The 21,862-nt window shown below is 33.5% G+C and overlaps 2 protein-coding genes across 3 annotated transcripts in view; one reads left to right on the top strand and one right to left on the bottom strand.

Annotated features, from left to right (window-relative positions):
- Positions 1–21,862, bottom strand: part of KrT95D (phosphofurin acidic cluster sorting protein KrT95D) — a 125,479-nt gene that overhangs the window by 31,729 nt on the left and 71,888 nt on the right. The window lies entirely within an intron of this gene.
- Positions 4,562–10,859, top strand: LOC149900459 (NADH dehydrogenase [ubiquinone] iron-sulfur protein 7, mitochondrial-like). The gene is made up of 3 exons (XM_090112757.1): positions 4,562–4,686; positions 5,906–6,131; positions 10,701–10,859. The coding sequence occupies exons 1-3, from the start codon at positions 4,565–4,567 to the stop codon at positions 10,815–10,817; spliced, it is 465 nt and encodes a 154-aa protein (XP_089968883.1). The 5' UTR covers positions 4,562–4,564; the 3' UTR covers positions 10,818–10,859.

Raw genomic sequence — 21,862 nt, 5'->3', positions numbered from 1 at the left:
ATACGAGTCACTAATCAATGGCTTCAGATTCTATTACTTTTCTGTTAGCACATGCCGTCTCTCTTGCTTACCATATATGTAAAAGGGACAGAGTAATCACGTAACCAGACGATGGAATACGCAATGTGTATTCAAAAAAAGTATTCGCAAAACGAATATAAAACCAGAATAAATCTTGTCACAATCAATCGTACCGCAGCATTATCGCAGACGTTCATCGCTCGTTGACGGCACGCACGGCCAATTTGAAACCTCTTCGCGATAAAAATTTTCGGACGAACCACAGACTAAATAGAATAGAAAAAAAATTGCCTGTCACGATCCATATTTGTCATACGTCAGCACTGACAGCCCATCAAGAGCACAAAGTTCGGTTTGGAAATTATTAACGTACAAAAATAATAATATGTTTTCAGCGAACGCGTGGAGAATATGTTTTCATAGGTACCTTATTAGCATAGCTATTATAAACCTAATACATTTTATGAGGTTACTAGGGTTAACATTTGTTAGTACAGGCGTAGGTTGTTCTACAAATAACTTCATTTTAACCTTATAGAATTTAGAATTGCAAAAAGGGTACAATAAATAAAGGGTCAATATATATGCAAACTAAAGGTATGTTAGTCGATGGAATCAACGAAAAAGCTCTTAACCCTTAACAATTATACTTGTGCCAAACCATTCATAAAATCGACCATTGAATCTCGGAACGAAAATCCAAATCTCTATTTTACAAAGATTTTACCTTCAATATTTCAGCTAAACTTTCTTGAAAGGGTAAAATTAACAATTCAAGTTTTAATCCTTCAGGTTTAAGCGTTTAAGATTCCATAGCAAATCGGATTACAATTTTTCGTAACAAAATTCGTTATTTGCGAGAATAGATTTTCTATTGAAAATCAAATACAATTCAAATTTGTTTATTTGTAGGAGCCTGGTTACATTGTAGGTAAAGTTGTTACATTTTGTTCTGTTTATTTCTAGGAAACGATTTGAAATGTTTATTATCATTATGAATACTACATTCTTAGATGTACACTAGTGGTCCGCCCCGGCTTCGCCCGTGGTACATATGAAAAATAGATGTTGGCCGATTCTCAGACTTACCCGATATGCACAGAAAATTTCATGAGAATCGGTCCACCCGTTTCGGAGGAGTATGCAGACTAACATTGTGACACGAGAATTTTATATATAAGATTATTCCATTATTTTGTGAACTCAATTTCATTTCTTTTGTAGTTTAATAATAATACAACCACTTGCAAGAACATAGTTACAGACAATTTAATATGCAAGAGAATGAGAATTCAACCTTACCATTCAACTTGCGATAACTTTATTAATATAACATATAATAAAAAATAATCATATCATATTAAAAGGCACCAGCACTTCTTACAATTACTACGACCGTACTGCAACCCTTGCAAAGGCGAGTCACAAGGCGGGAAGGGAAAAGCCATCACCACTCCACCAAAGAAAAAGTACTATGTGAACCCACCAGGAGGCAGGACTTATAAAGTTGGAGAGAATAGACGGTATTCGCCTTTCCACTATCCCGGTCAGGTAACTATTTGTCATTGAATTGAATACAATATGGGATCATCGTATAGTTTCTTATACAATACTAGTTGATAAATATAAAAGATTATGTAGTTGCTCGTCTAGAGTGGATAGATATAAATCTGTACTTATAATATAGAGATCAAAAGCTTTTTATATAAGTTTCTATAATACTAAACCCATTTTGAAAATATTGGTAATCTAAAACCCAGCAGGTCGAGCGGCCAGAAGCTCATTAAAAATAATTTCTAATTTATAAGTATTAGTTGTCACGTATATCTGAGCTATTATATTTCCATCGAGAATATATCTTCTTCTTCTTCTTCTTCTCTTATATATAAAAATGAATCGCAAAATGTGTTGGTAAGCGCATAACTCGAGAACGGCTGAACTGATTTCGATAATTCTTTTTTTATTATATTCCTTGAAGTACGAGGATGGTTTTTATGTAGAGAAAACGTAAGTACCACGGGCGAAGCCGGGGCGGACCGCTAGTAAATCTATAAATTAAAGAGCAACATAAAATGTGTTTTATAGTCAAATCGATTAAGTTTTAGTGCTTTCTATTAACACTAAAACTTTTAGTATACATATACAATTACTATAGTACCTAACAATATTTATTTATTTATTTATTTGATTGAAATGAAAATCATCGTCAAAGTATTGCAATTCTATCAGATTCATATAGAACCTGAAGAGAGAAATATTCCTCCAAATTACAAGATAAAATAAAATAGATACTCTGATTTTATCGAATTATATAGTACCTACTTTTAAGTTATAAAAGATTAATTCAATTGAACTCCAATTGTCCAAAATTATACTTCAAACTTGTTAAAAGATTTACAAGTTGAAGATAGAACAATATAGCGTTTGGGCTAGCGCGCAAGAGCAACTTTTGTCTCCGCAACTATTTTGTCTCTCCCATCAACCCTATGGGCTAGTAAGAAAGTGCGCGTAGAGCACTCACCATAGAGTTGATAGGAGAGACAAAATAGTTGCGGAGACAAAAGTTGCTCTTGCGCGCTAGCTTTTTAATTTACAGCATTAATTTAATTTTCAATCTTTACTTAATAATATCGAATTTTAGATATTGTTACATAGATATCGAATTTTAGATATAGTTAACATACATATACATATTAATAACTCAGGCCCCGGAATCACAGACACAATAGAAAATCTATTGTGTAATCACAGTTACAATCCCTTTCTTCGTATATTCATTATTTCATTCTCCTGCCTATTACAAATATTTCCTAACACCATCAAAAACAACAACAACCCCATTACCCGTCCGTTTTCACCCCGCCTTAGTACACCAATCCTTAACGTAACATTACCTAACAAACTAAACTGATTACTTAAACATTGTGTCACCTTGGTCGAACCTAGGTCCGATCCAATTACTAAAGAGTATCCGACTTGGTAATGGACGGGACGGACGGATTTTATTGGAATTAGGTCTTGGGAGGTATACCCTACATGTAGGTATCGTTTATTTTAAGGTCCTTTTACTAAGAGACATTTGCTTTCAATAGACCTCTTAGTAAGAAGTTTTTTGAACAAGAAAAGGCCAGGCCTCGTTAAGTGCTAATTTTATGGATTTTAAAAAATATTAGGAAACATGAAATCTATAGGTAGTTTACTTTACTTTACACGATAGCCTATATCTAAACTCTAAAGCATGCCTCATAAATACGATCCTTTTATTTTACTTCATTACAATTGTATATAACAAATGCTTTGTAAATAATCCAGTTATTATTCTAAAATATATATAGTACAATATTAAAGCTAGCTAGCTAAATATTGGATAAAACTTATCCGTCCAATAAAGTATTACACGATAATATTAAAATGTCACGTAAACTATCAAATACGGGCAATTAGAATACGTTTTTAAAATGGTAGTTTTATACATTATTCGACGAATAAGTTTTATCCAAGCATTGAAAAATCGGCCCTAACTAAGATAAATAAATGGTTATGTACAAGAGACAGGACTTAAATGTTACAACTAAGAAATCTCTGATACCATTTTAAATGAATATAAATATTTAAAAAGTACTGATTTGACCTATCAAATATTTTGTAATAAGACTGAATGACTGCTGAAGGACTTGCTCGAAAATCTTACCAATAGCACAATAAAAAACTTTCCTTTTAAATCCTTTGCGTTAAGGATAAACCAACCCAGAAAAAGGAACCTCTATAAAAACTAGTACTCGCTGTATGCTCATGTTTTAAAACCCACCTGCAGCTCAACATTCAACAAATATTTCAGGATCATAGAGAGTTGTTCTCTTGCGTTTATTCGACCGTTTATTTTTAATCTCGCCGTATAAACTTCCTGTAAACATCTTCCCACAATAGCCAAAGGTTTATAAGAATAACGGATTTTTAGGTGTTGTTTAAATCTGGCTTGAGATAATTCTGTGTAAGGTTAAAATTTTATTTCATTTGCTATTGGAAAAATTGTTTTTGTTTGTAGCAATAATAGTCTCACAGTCATGTCTTATTTGCAGAGGATGATATACTCAACGAGCAACTTTTCCTAACAATATTACCTTCAAATCTCAACAAGAATCCAATTTATCTGAACAATGGAGTAAATTTTCAAAGATTTTCAGAGAAAAAATCTAAATAGACATCTTTAGGCTCGACTTAAACAAGTTTAGTCGAAGTTTGCTAAGCGAATGTAAATTGTGTTCCGAAAGTAATTGGTAATTTATCTATCGCCGCCATATTGCGACGTTGGCGAGCGAAGTTTTGGGCCTAATCTTGATTTAATATTTTCGCTGCGGTGCTATAATATTGCATTTATTTAAAGTAAACATCGTTCGCGACAATTTATTTTGAAAATTCAACTAGTAGCTAATTACTATTGCCGTCCTGGATAACATGCATCTTGCATGCTCAATTTTTAGTCATATTATATTTCTTCACTTTGTTTACGTTAATTATAACATTTAAATAATTACAGTCCAAAATGGAATGGGTGGTGGCTCGCATGGACGATATACTGAATTGGGGCAGACAGGGCTCCCTATGGCCTCTAACGTTTGGTCTGGCTTGCTGTGCTTTGGAGATGATGCACTATGCTGCTTCTAGGTAAGTGTTTATTTTCATAATATATGGTATGGCTGTGTTCTCAACAAACGAACTGAAAAATTCCAGAGTCTTATACTTACTTTATTACAAAGTATTCAAAACATCGATATGTTAATTTATAATGATTGTTGTTTGTTGTAATATGCTTGTTAAATGCATTGCATGTTTTAATGCTTGGTCTTTAATTACTAAATGTAAAGCATATAATGAAACACAAACCAAAAACATTATTTTTTTTTTATAAGGTCCACCAAACTGGACATAGCACTACAAAAATAGATATGGTCATTCTATGATACATCACAAGTAATAGGTGCTAGACCTTCTAGAGATGAACACAGCCTGCAATAATAAGTACGCGAATACATATTTACATTATTACAAAATATACAATAAGACATAGAGATTCATCTTTACTTCTTTTCAGTTGCCTTTCAAGAACTGATTTATGCCATAACTCAGATTTCGGCTCACGTACAAAGTTACACAATCATTTTAGTACAATCGATGTAAGTGCGATTGAAACCGAACACGCGCTGTCACGCGACGTCGCACCCCAATGTTATTCTAACAGCGCACCCTTATAGTTATCACCTATACAAATGGTTATATTCAGTACTAGTGCCAGTCCTGTCTGGATTAAAGCGGAATAAAAACGACTAAATTGTAGCCTATCGTAAAGAATAATGTTGCCTTCTACTGAAACAATTTAAGTCATATGACATTTTGTCTGAGCAGATAAAGAATAAGTCCAAAATTTTCCTTTAAATGACAAATAATGGACAATCAAAAACGGTCAACCTGTCTTTTCATTGAAGGTAATATTTTTTTATTGCAAGGAATATTTTTTATCCAATCTCCTAAAAGGGTTAAATAAGGTGAAGGTCTGTATGGTAATTTCAACATTTATGACCCGGAACGCAAATTTATTCTACTTTATATAGTCGTATACGTATGCTATTGTATCATTGTATGTTAACCATATCTCTTGGTTCTCAAAGAAATTACATTTATGCATATCTGTTAAACTTGAACTCTATAAGCGTTTTTAATTAAGCCGTCTTTTATAAGTGCTTTTAATCATCATATAACAACTGTACAGTAAGCAATTTCTACAGAAAATAACCGAGACGAAACTCACATCTACTTTTTCAAACCAAACTATTACAAAATGCATGTCACACCATTCATAACTTTGCTTTCTCAATATTCCTTACAGATACGACATGGACCGCTACGGCATGGTGTTCCGCGGCACTCCCCGCCAGACTGACGTCATCATCGTCGCCGGCACCGTCACCAACAAGATGGCGCCGATCCTCCGCAAGACGTTCGACCAGATGCCCGACCCCAAGTACGTGGTGTCGATGGGCAGCTGCGCGAACGGCGGCGGGTACTACCACTACACGTACTCCACTGTACGCGGCGCTGACAGGATTATACCGGTTAGTTGGAATAATAGTATTATAAATTGGTATGTATATGCCGGAATGGGAACTATATAGAGCAATTAACACCACAGGTTTGAAGGGTTTATTTTTTCCAAATAATGCTTGTATTCAAAACAGTAAATTAAATATTGTACGGAAAAGTGGAAAATTTTGATTAGAGAATATATTTTTTTGTTACAATTTAGTTTCAACAATTAACTTCATCATCATACAGAGCTATAAGTAACATTGTGATATTCAAACTTCATACGTTAATTATTATACGATGCTTGTAGTACACGAAGAGCGACATGCGTGTAAGTTTTCATAAAATGTATGCACATAATGACTGCATGATTCGTGTTACATGTAACGCCGAATAAATTAACGTATGTATGAAATACCGTATTGTCATATTTAAAATTGCTTCACGCTATTTTACGAAATAATTATTTATAAATAAAGACATTGCAAAGAATTTGTTGCAAATTACGTTTCTAAGAACTTCACCAAGGTCATCTTAAATCTAAAATTTTTATTTCAAGACGCTCATTCCATAAACGCAAAACTGCAACTTCATCACTACCGTCCAACCGAAATCACAATCTTACAATACTTTCAATCTAAACGATATCTAAATGTACTAAAACATAAACCGACCCAGTGCAAACTGTAAGGAGCCGGAGATTTTTTAATTAATTACAAGAACGACGCTCAACGTTTGCAATTTGTTCGCAGTAAGCTCCGGTACAATTCACTGGTTTAAGGGGCCCTTGTAGAGAAAGTTTAGGCATTTTAGGAACTGAGACGGCTCGCGCCCGCGTTGCGTTGGAGCCGGCGCGACATGAACTCCGGTGACCTATGAAGGCGGGCGATTACGACACAGTATAAATAAATCAGTAGTTCGATTTTATTTGCTATCGTAGGAATGTTGTTGATAAATAAATTTACTACTTATCCTATACCATTAAACGAGCAATATTTGCATATTTATATATTTGTTTGTATATATACAGTGTGGAAATTTTCGATGTGCCCTGAAAGGAAAGTACTTGAAATACTAGGGATAGAAAATTTTTCTGAAAGGAAACATTCCTTTTTCAAATTTTATTTTATTATTCAAATCGATAGAAACAATATAAAAGATAATTTATTGTTAATTTCTCGTAAAAATATTTGCTCTTAGAAATAAAAATATCATGGAATCGAACATTTTTATTGTAGAATCACCATCATCTAAACATAAAGAACGCTTCTGGTTTATTGGTCTATTTTATAAATACATTTAAAGTTATAAGTGATAAGTACATTGATTTATTTTCTTCTGAAAATATTGGTAATAATAATTAAAAGTATAACAAATAAAAAGGCAAAATAATAATTGAATATAAGTATGTAATAAGTATGTTAGTGTATTCAACCAACTTAAAAAAGTGTGACTATTTTACAACAATTTGAATAATAATCAATTAATAATTTGTATTATTGTATACAATATCGAAGCTTTTTAAGAAATGTATAAAATACTTTTTTATGAATTATTAATTATTATCATATATGTATATCATAATACTAGCGGTACGCCCCGGCTTCGCCCGTGGTACATAATATTTACGTTTTCTCTACATATGAATCATCCTCGTACTTCAAGGAATATAATAAAAAAAGAATTATCGAAATCGGTTCAGCCGTTCTCGAGTTATGCGCTTACCAACACATTTTGCGATTCATTTTTATACAGGGTGTAATCGTTAAGTGTGCACAGGCGATTTTTCCGTAAGTATTACAGATAACAAAAAACTTTAAACTGATATCGAAAGTACTTAACCTAATGAGTAAAATGGCCGTAATAAATTTTTAAAAATAAATCGAGAAATATCAAAAAAATTATCTTTAAACCCTCTCATACATTAAGTATGAAATATGAATATCCCGTATACATTTTAATATGAAAGATTTTTAGCTTTCTTTTTCTTTTTTGGTATTCTGCTTTAATAACTTCGCAAATTTGAAGTGGCATTTTCCACGCTTTTTCCGGACATTTTCACGCATCAATGTCCGGAAAATGCCTGGAAAATTCCCGGAAAATATCCGGAAAATGCCAGGGTAATGTCCGGAAAATGTCTGGGCAACATCCGAAAAACCCCGGGAAATGCTCGGAAAATCCCCGGAAAATGCCTGGGAAATTCCCGGAAAATGTCAGGAAAATCCCGGAAAATAACCGGAAAATGCCAGGGAAATGTCTGGGAATTGTCTGGAAAATATCCGGAAAATGGGTGTAAATGTCCGGAAAAAGCGTGGAAAATGCCTGGAAAATGCCCGGAAAATGCTCGGAAAATCCCCGGAAAATATCCGGAAAATCCGAAAAATGATGTAAAATTTTCGTCGGCGCCATCTTGGATTTTAGTTTTTACCTCATATTCGCTAATAGCTACCCCAAAAACCATGAAAATGACACCCATCACGAAAAAGGTCAAATTAACGTCGGAACCATCTTGGATTGTTGTTTCATAAAAATAACATTTGTTATACTCATTGAATACAGATCAACCAACATCATAATAGTCTTTCTACTAAAGTACTTCAAAACTTTGCCGCTATTCCTATTCAACAACCCATAAAAAAGAGGATCTCAGGCAAGGTAATTTTTAAAACATAATTTTAAATCACTACATAGTATAAAACAAAGTCGCTTTCACTGTCCGTATGTCCCTATGTCCCTTTGTACGCTTAAATCTTTGAAACTACGCAACGGATTTTGATGCGGTTTTTTTTAATAGATAGAGTGATTCAAGAGGAAGGTTTATATGTATAACAACATCCATTAAATAGTGGAGAAGTACTGTTATTTTTGAGGTTTCTAATGTGATGTCGTAAAAAATTACATTTTTTCCGCTTACATTGCAAACGCAGGCACCCTTCGAGTTTTATCAAAATAATGTACTAAGTATTATACACATTAAAAAGGTCTACAAAAAAATCCGCGATGGTATATGTCTATCTCTTATGGATAACCCACAATAACTTTTGTTTGTCCTTTACTTTTTACGACAAATAATAGCTAATTTTCGAAGCGATTTTAACCAATACAGCATTAATCCTTAACCAATTAAATACCTTGATTACATTGTTCATTTAATATAGATCTATATGGCCCTTTACACCGTATGATTTAAGTGAATATTTTCGAAGATATTACAAATTAAAAAATTGCGGGACGTACCGTTTGCGGCGGTACCGGCCGGCTATATATTTTATACCCGTGCGAAGCCGGAGCGGGCCGCTATGTTTTTATATACAACGTTCACAGTTTTTCTGTAGTGTATTTAGTATCAGCATTAAACCCGTGCGAAGCCGGGGCGGGTCGCTAGTTACAAATAATTGTAATATCAAACTTATACATTACAGTTGATTTGAAGAATAAAATGGAAAATTTTATTTTTTTACATTTTTAGTTCTTTCGATTCCCGGTCGAAGAAAATGAATTTTTGAAAATCTTTGAATGCAGTTCTATTTCTTTTTAAAAATAAAGGAAATTTGCTATCTCCAGTATTTCTAGTACTTTCACCCAGGGCCCATCGAAAATTTCCACACTGTATTTACAAACAAATATATTAATATGCAAATATTGCTCGTTTAATAGTATAGAATAAGAAGTTAATTTATATTTACAACAATAATCCTAGGATAACTAATAAAATCAAACTACTGATTTATTTATACCGTCGCCGTGCTCGCCGTTTTACTTGCCGCTCGGTTCTAATACGCGACCGGCGACTACAACGTGGTCGGGAGCAAAACTAGCACAGGTCCTCCCTCGATGACGTCCGGCTGGACTCTGGCGGCACTGACGTGGTGCGCGCGAGTCGCATTTTACGTATTATATTTTATATAGAAAAAAATAAGGGCTAAATTATAAATCTATCCAAAAATTTCCCTGTAAAACCTGATTAGTAAATGAAATGTAAAATTTTCATAAACATAGCGTTCCCCTAATTCTCATAAAACTGATTATGCTTTCAAAATCGATGTTACTTCTGATTTTTTTTTGATCGAGTTAAATGTTTAATATTGTGTTTTTATCCAAAAAAGTCACTAGATCAAACGTTTATCTGTGCTATATATTTTTTTTGGATTTTAAATATGATGATTTCTATCCAAAAACCATGATTTAGAAACATACATTTTGGGTAAGGGCGCCTTAATTGGAATTTCCTCTCCTTCCGAGAAGCCACTGTTTTCTCTCTCCACATTCATTACACTCACGACTTCGATTTATTTAACGAGGTTCATGCTTCTTGTATCGATGACTTTATTGCGTAGTAGTATTGGGCATTAAAATTCGGCCAAATTCAGACGCCAGGGTATCAGATCAAAGAGCTTTAGGTTTAGCAATATTTTGTGCGCATATTTTTGTTAGCTTTCATCAGATTTATTTTTCAAAAGGACACGTCCCATGTCCTCTGCAATATGGTTTAATTAAAATAGTTCCTAATAAGAATGTTTTAAAAATAACGAAAATCATTACTTTTTCTATTGCTGGTATATAATAATAGTTTTTACTAATCTTATTCATATTTTTAGGTGGATATCTACGTGCCTGGTTGTCCCCCTACAGCAGAAGCCTTGCTGTACGCTATGCTAGTTCTACAGAAGAAAGTAAAACGCATGCGAATGTGCCAAACCTGGTACAGACACTAGTTTTATAACAAATATTTCTAATACTAATATTATATTAAATATATTTCACGATAAAATGTTGTTATTTATCTCACTTTTGCGAATGTAACATTTTACAGGTAAATTAGCTTGGAGAAATTTTTGCATATGTAGTGGTGTGTATATTACTCAGATCTTAGAGCGCGTTTCCACTATATCGTTCTGGCCTATACAAAAATGTTTCGATATCCTAACATTACTATTTAATTTTATACTTATTCCTAGCAACACTTTTGTTTTCAATAAAAACAAGTTTTTATTTGAAAGAAAATGGTTTTGACTTTATAAAAAAAAATATATCATTCAATTTTACGTCCTTGAGCAAACGACAAGGCGACTACCGTGAAACAATAAAATATCGTGTCCATAATAATTTGTTTCATAATTAATATTTGACCATAATAATTACGAAACAAAACAAATAAATAAATCGTCACTTGATAGTGGAAAGTGGAAACACGCACAAAACCAGAATAAACCAGTTTACGCTGTCCGCAGGTGCCACGTGCAGTCGTTTGGTAACGTTAGAACATAAAGCACATTTCATTCAAAAATTATAATTATTATGTACGTAGTTTAATTGATGATTGTTGTTATTATTTGTTATTATTGTTATAATATTTGTTGAAGTGAATTACATGTCCCGCAGCCGGAGGCCCCAAATGAAAACTCAGATGTACTTAAAAACTACATTTAATAGCTAAAATGAGACTTTTACACCCATGTCTGCACGATGCAGACCGGAGTTAAAGAATGAATTTATACAGTTTAATAATTATAAAGACGTAAGCTTGGATGCTAACTAAGGGAAATCGCATCCACATTCTATTCCCGTGCGAACGGCGTATTCAGCAGTTTTGTATGAAGGCAGGGCCATAACTAGTGTTTAATTTGTGTGTAAGTGTTGTAACTTTATATTGTTAATTCAATATGGCTCCAGTGTTAAAACATGGTCGAGGCAAGCCTTTGACTTCTCAAACTAAAGAATTAAACTTTAAATGTCGTTTCTTTTTCAGGTTAGTAAATTTTTCATTTTAGTAACATTGTTAATGTAAAAGTTATATGTATGTTAAATGTGCAAATATTAAAATAAAGTCTCATCTTTTTCAGAGGAGAAACACATATAGTTTAATTTAAAATCCCTTATATATACAGGGTTACTTGTAAAACACCGGCAACCTCGCAGGACAAGATAGCTAACATCATAAGTAACAACATTTGTTCTACAACTTTTGATAATTTGTTAGATTTTATTTTCATACAAAAATAAATATTCATTTAATTTTCCGTCTGAATATTATAAACTCTACGCCTCCCAAAAATTACGTAAACAAAAAGCGAACGAGAGCGGGAAGGGGGCGTCGCGTCGTCCATCCGATAATTAATAGAACATAGACTTACAAATGTAAGGAGAGTACAATAAAAGTTTAAAAAATCATTTAAAAATAATTTATTGCGTTATGCCAAAAGTCGTAGAACAAATGTTGTTACTTTAATGTTAGCTATCTTGTCCTGCGAGGTTGCTGGTGTTTTACAAGTAACCCTGTATAAAATAAAAACTAAAAATAAAATGTTGTTTTATTTTATTTGCTGACCATACACTACTACAAACGCAAAAATTTCTCCAAGCTAATTTACCTGTATTCTATACAAAGAATGGGAAATAAATTGTCATTTCTCGTAACGTCGCGGGTCGCGCAGTCGCGCGCGTCGCGCATATCCAATAATTTCGTTTGTGAGAGCCGACAATACGAAATGTGTAATAGAAATCGTTTTTATATTGCGCATCCGTTTGATTAAAGTATTTTCTTATATTCTCCATTGTTGCGGCACTCGTCCCTTTAAATGAGCGTTATTCGTTACCATGGCAACGATCTTAATTTAATTAGAGAGGGATTTTATTAAGTAAAATTACTTTACTTTTATCTCGAGAGTATTCTGCTTTATTCTACTGAAAATAATTTTGTAAAATAAAGTATAATAATGGGAATGGAATACTTGTGTAATTTAAGGTTATTAAGGCTATTGAACTAATCTATTAACTACACTAATTAAAACCTTAACAAATAATTAACTTTTGTTAAATTTCATATGTATTTTACGATCACATGCTTGTACGTTATTAGTTTCTACAGTGTACAGAGCAATAGTTTCTTCCGATCGGTAAAGAGATGTTTACGATAAACAGCTTTCAAATATTCTATGACAAACAATGGAACTACTTCAACAGAACACCAGTTAGTTTTTGCTATAGATAGAGCTTTACAAGCAACAGCTTACATACATTATATTAACCATCTACTATAATATTGACTTCACAAAACTACAGAGCACGAATCGATCAATGGACAGCCTTAAGCACAATCACGTACCGACAACTGTTACAGAATCTAATATAAACTAGTCACTATGTTCATATTAACATTTAACTTGTATCTGAACCGATGTTACGTGCCGTGAGTAAAGATGGGAGAACCGATTTTCGCGGGAGCTTCTTCTCTTGAACTATTAAATTCGAGATGGTTTGATTGTCTTATAGCTAACGTTGATCGTGGATTAAGAAGGTTCACTATAAAGTGTAGTTACATAAATCGCTGTTGATACCCTTCTCACAGACTACTTACCTAATAGTAATGCCTTTGTGATAGATGTCTTCATTTCTCCGTGATAATAAATTAAAAATTATTATTAAAATCTACGACCTTTAATTTGAGAAATGCAAAATTAGAACAGCGTTACACATATTTCCAACCAACGTTTCATATTTTTTTGTGAAGAAGCCTTCCAATTTTCTCCAACACCCACATTAAATATCAAACGCTCCATTTTCAACAACATCATGCAAGTTCACAAATCGAATCTGAATTCTGAATTTCAATATACTCGGAGCGAGGTAAATACGTACATACATACAAACTAGCGGCTGAAATATTCAACAGTTAGTGTAAGCACTGAGCAGACTGCAACTGAACTGGGTCAGAGACAATGCTTAGTGCATCCCGCTGCTCGGAACGGTTATACAAAACACGAGAAATGAAACTGTATAAGGGCTTTGTATCATACATCTTTATGTTGAATTAGATTACACGAATCTTCGTCGGATTGAGGTTTATTACCGTCGCTTTTGTAATAATTTTATGTAAAGAAAATGTTTGACTTACATTTTTCACCACACAGACTTCTAATTTCATTTATCTCCGTATTGTGATGTTTAAGTGAAACAAGAAAACAAATTGTATTTATCAATACCATCTCCATTTCCAATTCGTAGAAAAAGAAAAACAAAACAACGAGACGTAATTCGTAATAAAGAAACGAATACAGATATAATCAAAAAATAATTCTTAACATTATATCGTGACCTTCGAAATCACTATAGATACAGTACTTTTTACACGTGTAAGTAAGATCTGCATGAGCTAAATATTATATCTATTATATAGGTAGAACTAATTCTTCGTGTTATAATGTTCATCTGCAGTTTCTGTAGATGAGTCACGTTGACGCCGGAGCGTCTGCAGCCGGCCGCATAGCCGTGACCTCACTGGTGAACAATAAAACATCCATGTTTCAAGATGTTTTACTCGAGAATATCGGAATAAATTGACCCCAATTAGTGTCTATTGGACTTGTGTTTTAACTATTGAAATATGTTTTAGATTATCAGTTTTTAATTCCCGTTTACTCCACGCTCCATGTACAATCATAATTCTGTTTCAGAAAATACGTGAATCATAAATCCTTTTTACTAAAACCGTTAATAAATGGAATATCAAAGACAAAGCTTGCTCTTAATTACAAGGAGAATCATTTTAATCAAGTGCAAAAGTCAAAGCAACGCTACATACAAATAGCAGAGAACGTTAGTACTTTATCCCAGCTCCTCTATTCTGCAATGCATCCAGCATTTCTATAAGACTTAGCCCTGATCTACATATCTCACACAATTAATTCTCCTGCATTGCTTACGATCCGTTTACTCAGCATTTGCAACTTTAATTAAAGCTGACTCTCAAGCTTACGCTAAATTCAATACGAAAAGTTACATATATCAGACTAAATCCTTTGCAAAACATATACATGTCACGGCTAAAGGTAGGTGAGAACATAAACTTAAGATTAGCCGGCTAAACTTAGGTTTATTTTCGACGAGGTGTTAATGTTAGTTTGTTCTATCTTTAGCCGGCTAAACTTAAGTGTAACCGCAGGCCCGTGGCTAAAAATGTCGGGGTGGGTAGATTTGGTTAGCGCCGGGCCGGTGGAGGGCTTGAGGGGCCCGCACAGTGCCAGAAAACACTCGCCCTGTTCCTTACATGTATTATAGTAACCAAATCTACCCACCCCGACTCAGGGCAGAAAGCTGGTGGCTAGGTTAGGTTAGGTTAGAACTCTTAAGACCCGCACGAGCCGAGCGAGCGCAGCGAGCGTGCTGCGGCAGCAGCCGGCGAAGTGCCAGAAAACACTCGCCCTGTTCCTTACATGTATTATAGTAACCAAATCTACCCACCCCGACATTTTTAGCCACGGGCCTGCGGTTACACTTAAGTTTAGCCGGCTAAAGATAGAACAAACTAACATTAACACCTCGTCGAAAATAAACCTAAGTTTAGCCGGCTAATCTTAAGTTTATGTTCTCACCTACCTTTAGCCGTAACATACATAGTACGTCCCATAAACCGAATCTGCTTCGCGTGCTTCCCAATCGTGTCACAACTCCACACAGATGCAATTTGAAAAACAAACCGTCATTAAGATAAAGTAAAATTCTATGAGAAAAAGATGTACCGATTCGCGGCACGCGCGGTGGAAATAATTGCATAGCAACAAAGAGCGTGAGAAGTGACAATTACAATTACGTGGCATCGGTAACACGACTCGCTTGTCAGTTGTCACTCCGCTATTGTCCGAGCGATTGTTGGTAATTACCCCGCGGGTACACGGTTTTGTTTTGATTTCTGGAACACGATATGGCTGTTTGCTTGGAGATCCCTTGCGGGATAACGCTCGAGGCTATGGGGATAATAGAGTAGTCAGTATTTTTACACGACTATTACGATCTATTGGTATAATTTGTATTATTGATGAGTGTATGCTTTACCATCAAACTTGATAACGAAATTGATATATTGCATAGACATTTTGTTTATTTTTTTATTCTAATATCACACTGAACATATCCAGAAATTTTAATTAAAGTAAAAAGTAGAACATAAAAATTAAAGTCTATTTTTATTGAGTTAAATTTTTAAATAACTAAATCGTCTAACCATTGTGGAATTGCTTACATCAACTTACTACAGTTTTATCGCAATCTCAACTCGACGATTTTATTATATTTTTATTTCCCTTGTAAAACTCTGTCATAAAAACTGGCCCACTTAATTCTTGGTGTTTCTTCAGTATTGTATTGCTTTGAACTGATCAATAAATTTCAGGTATCGCAGAGTATTGTTAAGAACTTCATAAGCTAACGATAGACTCAATATTCTAATTAATGTAAACTGTTTACCGCTACACTAATGTTAAAAGATCAATATGTTTTTATGTTTTTAAAGATAGACTAATTACTAGGTCTTTCGGGTACGCTTATTCTAAAATTCTTAATTGCAAACATAAATAGTGAGTTATTTTAATTGATAATGGTCAACTATACGGATAATTAGGAGGACATAGTATCTATATTATGCTATTAAATATGTATAGAAAAAGTAATTTGCGGCATATCATAGTAATAGCAATTATCTCTTAATAGATCGTTCAATTATAAAGGGAAAAAAACTCGTCCATATTACCTACTATGCTTCTGTTTTTTTACAGTCTTTATTTTAATTGTACAATTGAAAAAAAGTCACTGTGACTATAAATTAGTTTATGATGAATAATTAGTATTAAAAAAACGAGATTTATAACATTTCATGAATATACTTCAGAAATTTTATGTATTTGCCACCATTTCCTAACACCTAGACAATTTCCAAACATAGCGGTAAGTAATTTGACCATGAGACGGCATTAATTTATTTCTGAACATTTTTACTTAGAAAACGTGAATCCTATTTAATATAGATCGTAATGAACATATTCAATAGTCCATCACCAGTTACAAACTGGTCTCTAAAACTTACTCGTTTTCATACAAAGATGGGGTCAACTAAAACTGGTTCTATAAGCTTTTTTCTATTGAGTGTGGAACCGGGTGTCATTAGCACTGTCGTAAGTATAGCATTGATCCTTCTGATCCGCTTAGTCCGTGTAGAAATCCTAAAATGAGAAGCCATTCAATTAGTAGTTAAAAAAGAAGTCCCGTTTCCCTTGTACTAAGCATTTCACGTGTTTTTCAAATTGCTATACTCAATTTTCTTAAGAATAAACAGGAGAGTAAGTGATAAGGTTCCTGTACCCTACCACGTCTACATTTGCCTCGTTTTTCCTTCGCCAAGTTTATAATAGGCCTTGAACATAGGACCTTCCGGTTCTACACTCACTCTTTAACCGCTATACTGTTATGGTGGTCAATCAGTAGGTCACTAAAAAAGTTCTTAATGGGCAGCTGAGCGATGCACCTTTCGATATACAAGTTTACTATCTTTGATTTCGCAGGTGAAGCCAGCAGCTGTCACCCGCAGCCGCAGATACATCCATGCACATACATAATTTAATGCAGTAGCATATAGGTGTGACTTGGAGACAAAGACATTAGACAATATGCATAATTATTAAAGTCTAACGATACCATAAAAACGCATCGGTGAAGTGCTACTTTCATTCCACATTGTTCTTTACAGTATTTGTTTTGTTTTTACACGTTTTAAAATATGGCAGGTATAATTATTGAAAAAACAGTATTTTCCGAAAGGTTTTACTCTCTCTATTTTGTGTCTAATCGTATTATTTCGTATCCAGAACTCGGTTACAAAATACAAAACTGTAGTTCATTTCGCAGAAGCCTTCTCCAAAACCACAATGCTCAAGCTTTAATCGCTCAGGACCCTTAACATCAAAATTTAATTACCGCCTCTGCCGCCGGAAATTATTCTTTTTAATATCCCTTACATGCGAGGCTTCTGTAAACATTAACGAAATGTTATAATAGGAGAGATTCATTTGATGTTATAATAATACACTTAAAAAAAATTCAGACACTATTCGTAAAAAGATATATTTTATAAAAACAATGTCACATCAACCCAATCTTATTTTAGTTTAACAAGAAAGAAAGAAAGAAAAAACATTTAAGAAAAATAATTTTAAGAAGACATAATTATTAATTGATGCTAGCATACATCCCATTGGAGAGTTTTATTGCGAAATTACTTAATAATTGAGCAATATACCCAGTTACTCCAACAATGTACGTATAATTCATTAACTCCAATTATAACACTAATAATTACCTAAAAAAAAAATTATTAAAAAAACTACGTAAAGTAAGTTTAAAGTTTTTTTTTTTTTTTTTTTTTAAGTTTTGCGTAAAGTTTCCAGCCTTTCGAACGAAGCAGGCTCGAGTAAGCCTGAGATGTTCGAGCAATTAAACTGAGATTGAATTTCAAGATAATAACTCGTTTTATATTAAACCTTGGTTTTGGATTTAATATTTCTTCGCAACTGTAAGAAATATAACGCTTATATTCGTTCAAACAGCGATTTCGCTAATCCCATGGCTTAGTAGAACGTTATCAGTATTCCCCATTGTGGGCTTCTCTATTAGACACTTTTTGCGAAGTATTAGCATTTAGCTGAGTTTTTTTTCTACGATGAGACTCAGTTACTTCCTCTTGTATTGACATCAGTCTGCCTGAAAACAACCTGTAAAAATTACTACAGACGTTACGAAAAGCCAAAAATTATAATTTACAAAAGGAATTTTTACAATTATTTTAAAAGCTGATCTATTACCAAAAGGTACAAACCGACCGTAATAATCCAATTTAATTTATTTGCGTTTATAATTTTTATCATAATTATCATTTAGACCACGTCTTGACCTATAAACTATCTACAGTCTAAAGAAATGTTCCTGGATATAATTTATTTTATTGAGACGAAGAAAAATACTCTAGAGCACTTGCTCTCCGAGATTGTACGCAAATCGCATCTGGCATCGCTCCGACATAATAAAATGGGATAAACTCGGAGACAGCGCGGAAATTAAATGAATGCTGAAATAACGAGAAATAATATCTCCTATTCGAACGTTGCTTTCGTATTCAGAAAAAGAACGCAAATACATTTTTTCTATTTTATATAACACGTTCTGGTACGGGAAATAAGTATATTTCCAGTGTTTCACCTATTTATTACTCTTTTATGTACATTTAAACCGCAAAAAACATACAAACATAACACTCTCTAATAAGGTTTTTCAGACCTATATTTTGATTTGAACGAAATATAGCGTAGAACCTTGAAACCTTCGAAAACTGAACTAATATTTCTACCCACACGTGATAAATTCGTACCAACCCAGTTTAAGGCACCGTTTAAAATAGTCAAAACACAAAAGACCAATCTTGAAACAATGTACGTGCGTCTGTACTACTATTAATACTTAAATCAGCATTAATTGTATGTATATGTAAATTCTCTATAACATTGGCATACTGATATAATATGAAAATAGAGTTAAGCCACGCTTTTGCAAACTTAATTAACTTCGTCACACGCTCTGCCGCCGACCTGACACCGTTATCGGAAATTAATCAACTCTGAAATTAATCAATACATCCATCGGTGTGATAGGCAGCCATGCGGGGACGCGAGCAGATGATAAAAAAACAAGGTTTCATAAATGTTTGATATATGTACCCATGTATTAATTAATTTTATTCCAAGCCTTGCATGAGCTTATAGGAACTTTTTTTCAAGCAAACATTTTGTATTCAGGTTTCCCATTGATCATTTTAATTAGTAAGATAGGGTCAATATTTATAAATATAGTTAACACATACAAAATATATATTGAGAGTAAATTAAATTGTAAGAATTGTAAAAAATAACGACAATTCCTAACAAAGAACAAATTGGAGAATTACTCAAATAGCTTACGTCATCTAATTGCACTCAAACAACATAGGTATACAAATATAGGCCGGATCATCTTCTTATATATAAAAATGAATCGCAAAATGTGTTGGTAAGCGCATAACTCGAGAACGGCTGAACCGATTTCGATAATTCTTTTTTTATTATATTCCTTGAAGTACGAGGATGGGTCTTATGTAGAGAAAACGTAAACATTACATGTACCACGGGCGAAGCCGGGGCGGACGGCTAGTAATTCAATAAATAAATACAATGTTCCACCTATTACACAGCCGCTTGCATACAGCCCTTTCATAAATATGTAACGAACAAACAATTGTTCACAAACACATTCCCGACAATCAATCATTAGATTATTCAAAAGTTGGAAGAAAGCCATTTATCATGAAAGGTTAATATTAATAGGTTTTTGGCAAGTTACTTTAGGGCTCTGCTAAGTTACACGAGACTGGCACGTTCATTAATTGCAAATCTAATTAAAAATTATCTCATTTAATTAGTTTGGTTAAGTTGATTTTATTAATTGGATAAATAGCAATAATGTATTAGTTTTGTTTGTTGTTTTAATTTATTTTCTTATTAAAGCTACAGCTAATAATAATGTAATAAGATAATAAACTTTATTGTCTTTGAGCTGACAGAGAGTTTAATTTACAAATTTAAATGTGAACTTAAAACTTAATACATTTTCAACTTTGTATGAAATGTGTGTTACTAAATCTGAAGCGGTCAACTAAACTACCCTGTAAACGGTATAAAAGCTATACGGGCACCATAAACTCAGTTTTTATTAAGCTGACTATTTCTCTTTACTCCGTAATACACTTATAACGAGAAACCTCTGCATTCAAAAGTGCACTCACTTTCAAGCCTCTTATAAGGCATTTTGCATTACTGCGAAGTACAGAAAAAATCCTTTAATGAAATCTTTAGTATGAGAAGCAGAATTGGGTCACAGAGCAATAAGGGTTTAAGTCATTCAGGGAATTGATTTTTCTTCGCTAAAATAACATCATTTTTGAGAGGAGTGTTAAGTTTGAGAGGCGAGTTATATCACATTTTTGTCATATTTTACTTCAAAGTAATCACGACTTCTTTTCGACTTTCACAGCGACCAAAAAACTTTCTGCTTTTAATTCTTCATTACCTGAAGTCGAGTAATCCTCTTCATTAATTAAAACGAGTTTGAAGCTTCTCTTCAAACAAATTCACGAGAAAAATTACGGTATCTGGCAACGAGCGTAGCAACGTAAATATTTACGTGTTTAAGGCAATTTATTTCCTCTATTTCAAAATCACGTACATATTATAATATCTCTTCGGGGCGCAATAGAAGCGAACGTACGAAAACTGGCTATTACGCAAAGCACTATTTTAACGGCTACAATGTTTTGACTGCTGTAACAGTTAGTGTGTTGAGGTGGCCGTTGATTATTTTTACAACTGTTTCTATATTGACTTTTCTTTGCATTGCAACTAACATATTGCTTGTTAATTATCGAAATTCTAAATACAAATTATTCAGCTCTTTCTATTTCAAGTTTTCAATCGAAAAATTACGTTTTAATTTACCTTAAAATACGTCCTATTGAGTAAGCTTTTCTTGATTAGCACCACATATTTTACATTTTCAAAAAAAGGCAAAGGGCTGCCGAAGTATTGGATTCTCTCCAATAATAATTATTCTTATTATATCGAGTGCGGATATTATAATGCAAGCTTTATCATTGACTAAAGATGCGTCCCAAAGACATCCTTCAGTTTTGCCAGTATTCTAATAAATCACATAAGTGTTTGAATATCGTAACTTAGAACCAAAGTCAACTATTAAATGAACTTTATTATAAACAGGGCGTGCATTTCTGCGAGCAGATGATATTTATGTTATAAACAACTATTACCCACAGGCCACATGTTTGAGCACGGGAGCACAAACAGCGTTCACGCGACTTCGTTGGCCGACATCCAGTGCTATCAAGTCTTTA

The sequence above is a fragment of the Colias eurytheme genome, chromosome 18, assembly GCF_061535395.1.
Source record: "Colias eurytheme isolate Ceu_HAF_F1 chromosome 18, ilColEury1 Martin Lab GWU primary, whole genome shotgun sequence".
In the NCBI taxonomy this organism is placed as follows: domain Eukaryota; kingdom Metazoa; phylum Arthropoda; class Insecta; order Lepidoptera; family Pieridae; genus Colias; species Colias eurytheme.
Note: the sequence above shows the minus strand (reverse complement) of the source record. Positions and strands in the feature narration are given on the sequence as shown.

Excerpts from the sequence above, each read along its gene's own strand:
- LOC149900459 (XM_090112757.1), top strand. The coding sequence starts at position 4,565 with ATGGAATGGGTGGTGGCTCGCATGGACGATATACTGAATTGGGGCAGA. Across the intron at positions 4,687-5,905 it reads ATGCACTATGCTGCTTCTAG|ATACGACATGGACCGCTACG; the intron begins GTAAGTGTTTAT and ends TATTCCTTACAG. Across the intron at positions 6,132-10,700 it reads GCGCTGACAGGATTATACCG|GTGGATATCTACGTGCCTGG; the intron begins GTTAGTTGGAAT and ends TCATATTTTTAG.